Here is an 11,626-nt window from a genome sequence, read left to right as displayed (position 1 = left end):
TGGATTTGGGTGTTTTCTTGGGGTTGTGGGGGTTTTGTGGGGGGAAGGATTTATTGAAAAATTTAGTGAGTTTTTTAAATTTTGGTGAGTTCCACTGAGATTTTTGGAGATTCTCTGGGGTTTTTGAGGGTTATCTTGTAATTTTTTGGGGATTTTGTGGAGTTTTAGTGGAATTTTAGGGGGCATTCCCTGGCTTGGGGAAGGGCTGAGAGGCACCAAAACCTCCTTAAAAGCCACAAAAGCCCCAATAAAACCCACTAAATCCCAATTAAATCTCTCAAAATCCCATTAGAACAACCCAGAATCGCAATAAAAGCTCACAAAATCCTTTGAAATCCAAATAACCCCAAAAATCCTGATTAAACTCCGCAAATTCCCCAAAGATGTCCCCAAAACCATCAAAAGTCCCACAAAATCTCCCCAAGATACAAAAAAATCCTGGCAACACCCAAAAAACCCCCCAAAACCCCCCAAATCCCACCAAATATCCCCTAAAACACAAAATCCCCAAGGAATCCCACTAAATGCCACCACAATTCCAATAAAATGCCGCAAAATCTCCTAAAAATCCAATAAAACTCCCAGAATTTCTGAGAATCTTAAAGAATCCTAAGAAAATACCAGTAAAAGCCCCAAAATTCAAAAAAAGCCACAAAAAATTTCAATAAATCCCCAAACGCCCCCAGAAAAACTCCCCCTCAAAATGCCAAGAAAATCCCCCAAAATCCAAACCCCCCAAATCCACAAAACCAGCCACTCCCAGTCAATCCCAGTGTGATTCCAGTCGCTCTCAATGAGATCCCAGTGTAACCCAGCATGGCCTCAGCTGCTCTCACTGGGATCCCAGTTGCTCCCAGCATAATTCCAGCTGTTCCCAGTTCCTCCCATGATGATCCCAGTTGCCCCAAGAATAGTCCCAGTCCCTCCCAGCAGGGTCCCAGTCGTGCCCAGTTGCCTCCAGGGCAGATTCAGTTTCCCCCAGCATCGTCCCAGTTGCTCCCAGCATGATCCCAGCTGTTCCCAGTGTGGTTCCAGTGCCCCCAGTATGGTTACAGACACTCCCAGTATGTTTCAGTTACCTCAGAATGATCCCAGTCTTTCCCAGTTCCTCCCAGTTTCCTCTAGCATCATCCCAGTTTCTATCTGTTGCTCAAAGGGTGGCCCCAGTTGCTCCCAGGATGATCCCAGTTGCCCCAGTTGTAGTCTCAGTCCTCTCAGCATGGTTCCAGAACCTTCCAGCCGATCCCAGTTGCTCCCAGTGTGTCACATTTTCCTCCCAACATGGGCCCAGTAGCTCCCAGGAAGCCCCAGTCAGGTTCCATTCACGCCCAGTATAATCCCAGTACGAGTGTAGCCACTCCCAGTATGATCCCAGTCCCTTGCAGTCTAATCCCAGTTGCTCCCAGTCACTCCCAGTCTGATGCCAGTGCCCCCAGAGTGATCCCAGTTGCTCCCAGCATGGGCCCAGCTGTTCCCAGTGTGCTTCCATCACTCCCCTATGGTTACAGACACTCCCAGGATGGTCCCAGTTGGACCCAGTTGCTCCTGCTCTAGTCCCAGTCCCTCCCCATATGATCCCAGTCCCTCCCAGCATGGTCCCACTCACTCCCAGTTGTCCCCAGTGTGGTCCCAGTTGTTCCCAGTGTGGTTCCAGTCCCCCCAGTACAGCCCCAATACACTCCCAGTCCGATCCCAGTGCAGCCCAGTCCCTGGCAGTGCTGCCACTGCTGGGATCCCCCAGGCCTGTGTGCGTTCCCCCCTGGCGGATGTGCCGAGAGGAGCCCCAAGGGCTGGCAGGGGCCAGGCAGGGTCCCCAGCAAGGCCCAGTTTGGATGTGCAGCCCCCAGTTTGCCCAGTTTGCCTCTCCTTTGGCCCGGGCCGGGTTCCCCCCGCCCGCAGCGGCTGGGAGCAGCCGAGAGCCCCGCGCTGCCCATGCCGACCTGGCCCGGCTCCATCGCCGCTCCTGCCGCGGGCTGCGAGGGCTGCGGGAACGGGGCACCGAGGGTGTGGCTGCTGCTGGGGGAGGAGGAGGAGGGAGGGAAAGGCAGGGATGGAGGGGGAGGAGGAGGCGGGGTTAAGGGGGAGGAGGGGGAGGGATGAAGGCGGAGAGAGAGCAGCGATGGAAGGAGGAGAAGGAGGTGGGGTTAGGGCGGAGAAGGAGGAGAAGGGATGGAAGGGGCGAGATGGAAGAGAAGAAGGAGGTGGGAAATAAGACAGGGGATGAGGAGGAGGGGGGATGGAAGAGGAGGAGCAGGAGGAGAAAGAGTAATGAAGGATGCGGGGTGAGGGGGGGGAGGAGAGGGAGGAAGGATGGAGGAGAAGAAGGAGGTGGAGATAAGAGGAGGAGTGAGAGGAAGAGGAGGGATGAAGGCAGATCAAGGCTTAGTAGGAGGAGGAGGGCAGAGATGGAGGGGAAGGAGGAGGCGGGGTTAGGAAGGGGGAGATGGGGCTATGGAAGAGGAGGGGGGAGAAGGAGAAGGAGGTGGGGTTAGCGAGGAGGAGGATGATGAGCGGGGATGGAAGAGGAGGGACAAGGATGGATCAAGGTTGAGCTGCGGGAACCAGGAGGTCTCGAATTCCTGAATTCGCAGCCCCCACCTGTGGGATCATCGCCCCCCCCATGGCGCAGCTGAGCGGGGAGGGGGAGCCCGGCCCGGATATCCCGGGGGGTCCCTGGGTTGGGTTTTTTGGGGGGATGTTTGGAGAATGAAGACGTCCAAGGCTGAGCAGAAAAGGCCCCTCGGGGGGACATCGGGGGCAGTGCTGTCCTGCCGGGGATGCCCTGGGGGGATCTCATTGCCCTTGCCTGTGGCACGGAGGCAAATCCCATGCTGTCCTTGTCCTTCCTCGCCCAGAGCAGGAGCTGAGCATGGAGAGCAGGGAGGACAAATGCCCGCAGCAGAACCTGGTGGCAGAGGCCGTTTTGAGTGGCTCCACGGCGCAGGAAGCCAACGGGGAGGAAAAGCCCCAGAGATGCCTCACGAGGAGGGGCTGCAAACGCAGATGGCGGGGATGTGAGGGGAAAAGAGCCAGCCTGGGCCGGGAGGGTGGCTGGAGATGGAGCCAGAGCTCGGAGCTGGTGCTCCATGAGCAGCTCCATGATGGGGAGAAGCCCCACATGTGCGTGGAGTGTGGGAAGAGCTTCAGGTGGAACTCCGACCTGATCAGGCACCAGAGGACCCACACTGGGGAACGGCCCTACGAGTGTGATCAATGCAGGAAGAGGTTTCAGACCAGCTCCCATCTCCTCCACCACTATCAGAGTCACACAGAGGAGAGGCCCTTCCACTGCCCCGACTGTGGGAAGGGATTCCAACGCAACTACACCCTCGTCAGGCACCGGCGCATCCACACTGGGGAACGGCCCTACCAATGTGTGGAATGTGGGAAGAGCTTTGGACACAAAGGGAACCTGTTCCAGCATCAGAGGCTCCACACTGGGGAACGGCCCTGCGAGTGTGGGGAGTGTGGGAAGAGCTTCAGGTGGAACTCCGACCTGATCATGCACCAGAGGACCCACACTGGGGAACGGCCCTACGAGTGTGGGGAGTGTGGGAAGACCTTCAGGAGGAGCTCTGCCCTTATAAAGCACCAAAGGATCTACACTGGGGAGAGACCCTACGAGTGTGGGGAGTGTGGGATGCGCTTCAGCCAGAGATCTGACCTAATCAGGCACCAGATGACCCACACAGGGGAGAGGCCCTACGAGTGTGATAAATGCAGGAAGAGGTTTCTGACCAGCTTCCATCTCCTCCTGCACTTTCCGAGTCACACAGAGGAGACGCCCTTCCAATGCCCCGACTGTGGGAAGGGATTCAAGCACAACTCCACCCTCATCACCCACCGGCGCATCCACACAGGGGAGAGGCCCTACGAGTGTGATAAATGCAGGAAGAGGTTTCAGACCAGCTCCCATCTCCTCCGGCACTATCGGATTCACACAGAGGAGAGGCCATTCCGCTGCCCCAACTGTGGGAAGGGATTCAAGCACAACTCCCATCTCATCATTCACCAGCGCATCCACACTGGGGAGAGACCCTATGAGTGTCCCCAGTGTGGGAAGAGCTTCTCCTGCAGCTCTAACTTGACCCGACACCAACGGAGGCACCGGTAAGGGAAGGCCTGCGAATGCCCCGAGTGCGGGAAGAGCTTTGTGCACTGCTGCAGCTCCATCCCCCACTGGAGGAGGCACTTTGGGCATAACCCTGGTGAGCCACAGTCCCTGTGGTCCATGTTAGGAACACACGTGGCTTGTTTTCCTTTTTTTTTCACCTTAATGTTTCTCTCTTCTCCATCTCTTTGCACTCCAAAAGCCAAGAGGGATGGATCTGTCACCTCAAAACAACCCTAATCCCACTGAAAAGAGCTCAATATTACCTCAAAAGAGCTCATTCCCACCACAGAAAACCTCAATTCCATGCCAAACCCACTCTATTCCAGAGCCACCAGGCTTAGATGGGTTTGGGAGGAGACAGGCAGAGGTGTGATCCCTTTTTGGACAGGTGGGATGGGGATTGTGTGGGGCTGGGTGTGTGGGATGTATTTGATGGCAAATAAAACTCTCAGACTTACTGATTTCTTTCCCGTTCATGTTTAGTCCGTTGCAGTTCTGTTTGCAGGGTGCCGCCTCCCAGAGTGTCCCCTCATGGTTCCCGCCCTTGGCCTGAGCCCGCCCCTTTCCCCTCACGGTTCCCGCCCTTTCCCCACCCCCTTTCCCCTCACGGTTCCCGCCCTTTCCTCGCCCCCTTTCCCCTCACGGTTTCGGCCTTTCCCTGCCCCATTTGCTCTCACAGTTCGGCCTTCAGGAACAGGGGAGGAGGAGCAGGGAGGGAGGAAGAGGCCGAGCGGCCGCAGCACAAGAGGAGAGGGAGAATCTCGTGGCCTGGGCGCTCCCTGGAGGCGCCGCAGTCCCAGAAGCATCGCCCCCCATTTTGCTGGTGCCCGGGCAGGGGAAGCGCGGCCCAAATATCCCGGGGGGGTGCCTGAGTTTGGGGTTTTTTGGGGAGGATGTTTGCAGCTGGCAGGGCTCCAAAGCCGAGCCGCAGATGGCCCTCAGGGGGACATCAGGGGGCCCTGGGAGGTGTTTTTGGGGGGTCCAGGTTCAGGCAGTGGCTGCTCCCCGTATGAGCCCACTTGCTCCCAGTATAGGCCTGGGCACTCCCAGTATAATCCTGGTCACATCCCCTCACTCCCCGCAGGATTCCAGTTGCTCCCAGTATGAAGACAGTCCCTGCCAGTCCTTCCGTATGATCATGCAATTTACTACCAGCACAGTCCCAGTTGCTCCCAGTTCCTCGCACTTTCATCCAGTGTGTTCCCAGTTCTCCCAGTTGTCCCTAGCATAGTCCTAGGCACTGCCACTATGATCCCAGTCTCTCCTAGCAGGGCCCCGGTCACTCCCACTTGACCCCAGTATGTTCCCAATTCCCCCAACACCTTCCCAGTCACTCCCAGTTTGGTCCCAATCACCACTTGGATGGTCAGAGACCCTCCCAGTCTATCCCAGTTGCCCTGAACATTCTGGCAGTCATTGCCAGGCACTCCCCATTACCTCAGCGTGTTTCACTTGCCCCCAGTTTTACCCCAGTTGCTCCCAGCTCTGCTAATTAAGTCCCCAGTCAGCTTTCAGGATGGGCCTGGTAGCTCCCAGTAACCCCCAGTCAGGGTCCAATCACACCCACTCTAATCCCAGTATGGTTGTAGCCACTCCCAGTATGATCCCAGTCACTTGCAGTCTAATCCCAGTTGCTCCCAGACACTCCCAGTACAATTCCAGTGCCTCCAGTGTGATCCCAGTTGCTCTCTGTCAATGCCAGCATGACCCAGTACCCTCAAGTATGATCCCAGTAACTCAGTGTCTCTCCCAGTTTATCCCGGTTGCTTCAAGCGTGTTCCCAGTCACTCCCACTTCCCAGTTGCTTTCAGCTCCATTCCAGTTGCTCCCAGTCAATCCCAGCATGATTCCAGTCACCCTCAGAGTGACTCCAGTTGCTCCCAGCATGGGCCCAGCTGTTCCCAGTGTGCTTCCATCACTCCCCAATGGTTACAGACACTCCCAGTATGGTCCCAGTTGAATCCAGGTGTCCCTGCTATAGTCTCAGTCACTCACCATATGATCCCAGTCCCTCCCAGTATGATCCCACTCACACCCAGTGGCCCCCAGTGTGGTCCCAGTTCTCCCAAGCATGGTCCCAGTTGTTCCCAGTGTGGTTCCAATCCCCCCAGGATGGTTCCAGACACTCCCAGTATATCCCAGTTGCCCCCAGCATGTCTGCAGTCATTCCCAGGCACTTCCCGTGGCCCCAGTAAGGGGTCAGTTATCCCAGTATGATCCCCCAGTCATGCCCAGTAGATCCCAGTTGCCTACAGCAGACAACCAGTCCTTCCCAGTTCCTCCAGTTTGCTTGCAGCATCATCCCAGTTTCCCTCAGCTGCTCCCAGTAGCCCAAAGTGGGATCCCAGTCGCTCCCTTTCAACCCCAGGATGATCCCAGTAAGCTCCAGTTTGATCCCAGTCACATGCCAGCCCTCCCAGGGTGGTCCCAGTATAATCCCAGTTGCTTCCAGTCTCTCCCAGTATGGTCCCAGCTGCCTCCAGCGTGGTTCCAGTTGCTTCCTAGATCAACCCAGTCAGTCCCAGTATGATGCCATTTGCTGCCAGCGTGCTCCCAGTTGCTCCCAGTCAGACCCAGTATGGGGGATGATGTGCAGGGTGTGCTCCCAGTCCCTCTCAGATCCTCCCAGTATTAGTCCAGTCCCTCCCAGTATGATCCAGAGATGAGCCCAGTGTGCTCCCAGTCCCTGCCAGTATGAACCAGTTGTGCTCCACATGGTTCCAGTTGCTCTCTTTCACCCTCACTTTTGTTCAAGTCACTCCCAGTATCTCCCAGTGTAACCCAGTTCCCTCCAGCATCTTTCCAGTTCATCCAGTATGATCCCATTTGCTCCCAAGCACTCCCAGTCAGCCTCAGTGTAGTGGCACTCACTGCCAGAATGATCCCAGTCAGCTCCAGCATGATCCCAGTTCATCCCAGTATAAGCCCAGCAGTTTCCAATCACTCCCAGCATGCACCCATTCAGTTCCAGTTCCTCCCAGTTGCTCCTAGCATGTCCCCAGTTCCTCACAGCTACTCCCAGTCACACTCAGCACCATCCCAGTTCATCCCAGTATATCCCATTTGTCCCTAACATGGTCTCAAGTGCCCCCCACAGGCTCCTACTCACTCCCAGTACGATCCCAGTATCCATCAGTGCAATCACAGTCTGCCCTGGTATGGCAGTATGATCCCAGTATAATGGCACTACAAAGCCAGTACAGCCCCAGTCACTCCCAGTACGATCTCAGTATGATGTCAGTACAAAGCCAGTACAGCCCCAGTCACTCCCAGTACGATCCCAGTGCAGCCCAGTCCCTGGCAATGCTGTCACTGCTGGGATCTCCCAGGCCTGTGTGCGTTCCCCCCTGGCGGATGTGCCGAGAGGAGCCCCAAGGGCTGGCAGTGGCCAGGCAGGGTCCCCAGCAAGGCCCAGTTTGGATGTGCAGCCCCCAGTTTGCCCAGTTTGCCTCTCCTTTGGCCCGGGCCGGGTTCCCCCCGCCCGCAGCGGCTGGGAGCAGCCGAGAGCCCCGCGCTGCCCATGCCGACCTGGCCCGGCTCCATGGCCGCTGCTGCCGCGGGCTGCGAGGGCTGCGGGAACGGGGCACCGAGGGTGTGGCTGCTGCTGGGGGAGGAGGAGGAGGAGGGAGGGAAAGGCAGGGATGGAGGGGGAGGAGGAGGCGGGGTTAGGGGAGAGGAGAAAAGACAGGAGGGATGGAAGGGGCGGGATGGAGGTGGAGAGAGAGCAGCGATGGAAGGAGGAGAAGGAGGTGGGGTTAGGGAGGAGGAGGAGGAGGAGAAGGAATGGAAGGTGCGGGATGGAAGAGGAGATGGGGGTGGGATGGAAGAGGAGGAGCGGGAGGAGAAAGAGGAGGGAAGGAGGCGGGGTTAGGGGGGAGAAGTAGGAGAGGGAGGAGGGATGGAGGAGGAGAAGAAGGAGGGGGAGATGAGACAGAGGAGGAGCGGACGGAAGAGGAAGAGGAGGGACAAGGGCGGATCAAGGCTGAGCTGCGGGAACCACGCGGTCTCGAGCCCTGCCTGAATTCGCAGCCCCCACCTGTGGGATCATCGCCCCCCCCATGGCGCAGGTAAGTGGGGAGGGGGAGCCCGGCCCAGATATCCCGGGGGGTCCCTGGGTTGGGTTTTTTGGGGGGATGTTTGGAGAATGAAGAAGTCCAAGGCTGAGCGGAAAAGGCCCCTCAGGGGGACATCGGGGGGTGGCGGTGGCGGCTGCCGGCAGAGGCAGCCTGGAGGAGCAGAGCCCTGTGTGCCCCAGGAGGCCAAAGTGGGGAGCCCAGAGAGGGGGAGCGCCGCCATTGGCGGGAGCCTCAAGAGCCTGGAGAGGGGCAGGGGGGACTCCTTGGAGCCGCTGCAGCGCAGAGCAGAGAATGAGGGGAGAAGGGAGCCCGGGAGCCCAAACAGCCCCGGCATCCCGAAATGGGGAGAGCCAAGAGGGGGGAGCTTTTGGCATTGCTGGCACTGTCAGCAGCCTGGGCAGGGTGGGCACCCAGGAGAAGGGGGATCCCCAATGCCAGGGTGACCCCAGCAGCTGGGACAGGGGGGAACCCCTGAACACCAGAGAGAAAGGGCCAGGGACGGGGAACTCCTGGGAGGCTTTTTCCGGGCTGAATCTTGGTGTTTGGGAGGGTTTTCTGGGGGGCAGAGGGACCTTCAAATTCAACGTGTGTTGGGGTAGATGAAACAGGAAAGCCTTATAAATATTATTGTCTGGCCTTTCATTCCAATCTTGCTTATAGTTACTATATTCTCAAAAGCTTTTAAGAATATAGAAACTATAAGCAAGATTGGAATGAAAGCAAGCTGTTAGATACCTTAGTTACTGAACAAATGGAAAACAATGGTGTGGCCTGACTGAAGGTAATCCCCTTCTGAAGAAACAATTCCCACTGCTTGCAGACAGGTCCAAGGGTCAGAGCAGACCCTACTAGCTCAGCAGAAGGGGTCCAAAGAGGAGTTTTTAGGGTTCAAAATGTAACACAGTATGGTGATAAACGAGTTCACTGGATTTAAGGATCATACTTTTTTTTTATTATTTTGCAAGCGAGAGCAAGCAAAGTTCAGCGCTGGGCGGCTGGGAGTCTCCGCTCCTCTAGGCTCGCGCCGTTCCTATCCCCAAAGTTCACCTTCTATTGCCTTCTTCTCCCGGGTCCAGGGATGACGTGGTCTGTCTTTTGCGCTTGCTCGTTCAGTTGCTAGGGGGTCTTTTTCTGCCTTCTGGTGGTTGTGGGATGAAGGCTCCAAGTCTTCCTCTTTAACCGCTGACTGAACTTTTCCTTATAAGGCGTACCTATACAGTGGAATTTTCAGAACACTATACGATTCCTGCAAGCCTAAGCAATTCTTGCGCGTTTAGGAATTGTTGTTATGGCCTTCCTCTGTGACCTCTGGGTGAACTTTTCCTTACAAGGTATATCTTTACCAAGGAATTCCCAAAGCACTATATGATTCCTGCAAGCCAAGCAACCATATGTGGCTGCACATTTAAGAATCAAGCGGTTTTAGCTATTTAGTTATTGCTTTTATATTGTATAATTATTTAGCTATTGATTTAATTAATGAACAAATGTATTGCTTCTTATTACAGTATGGTGATGTAATGATTTTTATAGGCTGTATGTAAATGCTAAAGGATTTGTGTGCTGAACTGGAATGGTTAGTGAGAAATAGAATATTCAACACAGAAGAAGATTCATTTTATTGTAACGGGAACCTTACTCTCTTACACTCTTACCCTCTTACTCTCTCACCCTCTCATCCTCTCTCCCCCTCTCTTCTCTCAGGCCTGCTCCAAGCTGTGGCTGGCAGCTCCAAGCAGGGCCCTGCACCCAGGCCCTTTGCAATAAACCGCAAGTTCCACAACCTGGCTGCAGAGATCTCTCATCTCCGTCCATCCCGACTGTGCTACCCCTGATGCTCCTACAAACGTGCTCATCCCTTGTTTTCTCCAAACCAGGATTTCCCATTTCCAACCCCTGGGAGGCTGCGAGAAAGAGGAAGATGCCCCAGGACACTGAGGCAGGTGAGGAGGAAGTCAGTGCCCCTTTCCCCTCTGTGCTGCTCCATCTCCCAGCCCAGCAGGGCCCCCGGCTGCAGCACAGCCCTGGGGGGATCTCGTGGCCCTTGCCTGTGGCACGGAGGCAAATCCCATGCTGTCCTTGTCCTTCCTCGCCCAGAGCAGGAGCTGAGCATGGAGAGCAGGGAGGACAAATGCCCGCGGCAGAACCTGGTGGCAGAGGCCGTTTTGAGCGGCTCCACGGCGCAGGAAGCCAACGGGGAGGAAAAGGCCCGGAGATGCCTCACGAGGAGGGGCTGCAAACGCAGATGGCGGGGATGTGAGGGGGAAAGAGGCAGCCTGGGCCGGGAAGGCGGCCGGAGATGGAGCCAGAGCTCGGAGCTGGTGCTCCATGAGCAGCTCCATGATGGGGAGAAGCCCCACATGTGCATGGAGTGTGGGAAGAGCTTCAGGTGGAACTCCGACCTGATCAGGCACCAGAGGACCCACACTGGGGAACGGCCCTACGAGTGTGATCACTGCAGGAAGAGGTTTCAGACCAGCTCCAGTCTCTTCCAGCACTATCAGAGTCACACAGAGGAGAGGCCCTTCCAATGCCCCGACTGTGGGAAGAGATTCAAGCTCAACTGCAACCTCCTCAGGCACCAGCGCATCCACAATGGGGAGAGGCCCTACGAGTGTGATAAATGCAGGAAGAGGTTTCTGACCAGCTTCCATCTCCTCCTGCACTTTCCAAGTCACACAGAGGAGAGGCCCTCCCGCTGCCCAGACTGCTGGGAGGGATTCAAGTACAACTCCAACCTCATCATTCACAAGCGCATCCACACTGGGGAGAGACCCTATGAGTGTCCCCAGTGTGGGAAGAGCTTCTCCTGCAGCTCTAACTTGACCCAACACCAATGGAGGCACCGGTAAGGGAAGCCCTGCGAGTCCCCCGAGTGCGGGAAGAGCTTCGTGCGCTGCTGCAGCTCCATCCCCCACTGGAGGAGGCACTTTGGGCACAGCCCTGGTCACTCACATTCCCTGTTATCCATGTTGGGAACACACCTGGCTGCTTGTCATTTGGTTTGGCCTGAATTTTTTTCTCTTCTCCATCTCTCTCTACTCCAAAAGTCCGGAGGGATGGAACAGTCACCTCAAAACCACGCAAATCCCACTGAAAATAACTGAATTTTAACCCCAAAAGGCTCAATTCCACCTCAGATTGCTTGTTCCCTCCTCAAAAAATTCAATCCCAGGCCAAACTCACTCCATTCCACAGCTGTCAAGTTGAGATGGGGTTGGAAGGAGATTGGGAGAAGTGGGATCCCAATTTGGAGCAGTGGGATGGGGATTGTGTGGGCCTGGCTGTGTGCGATGTATTTGATAGCAAATAAAACTTTCAGAGTTACTGATTTCTGTCCCATTGATTTTCAGTCAGTTCTGTTTGCAGAGTGCCACCTTCTCAGCTGATTCAATTCCTATAAAAGTCCCATTTTTAAATCATCTAACCCAAACAA

At 55.8% G+C, this 11,626-nt stretch overlaps 1 protein-coding gene across 1 annotated transcript; it reads left to right on the top strand.

Annotated features, from left to right (window-relative positions):
• The first annotated feature begins 2,171 nt into the window (after positions 1–2,171).
• On the top strand, positions 2,172–11,278 carry LOC139603919 (zinc finger protein 271-like). The gene is made up of 3 exons (XM_071454929.1): positions 2,172–2,201; positions 2,861–4,055; positions 10,480–11,278. The coding sequence occupies exons 1-3, from the start codon at positions 2,184–2,186 to the stop codon at positions 11,040–11,042; spliced, it is 1,776 nt and encodes a 591-aa protein (XP_071311030.1). The 5' UTR covers positions 2,172–2,183; the 3' UTR covers positions 11,043–11,278.
• The last annotated feature ends 348 nt before the right edge of the window (positions 11,279–11,626 follow it).

This window comes from Agelaius tricolor, unplaced genomic scaffold, assembly GCF_023055355.1.
Source record: "Agelaius tricolor isolate 1412-34295 unplaced genomic scaffold, bAgeTri1.0.p SCAF_42, whole genome shotgun sequence".
Lineage (NCBI taxonomy): Eukaryota > Metazoa > Chordata > Aves > Passeriformes > Icteridae > Agelaius > Agelaius tricolor.
Note: the sequence above shows the minus strand (reverse complement) of the source record. Positions and strands in the feature narration are given on the sequence as shown.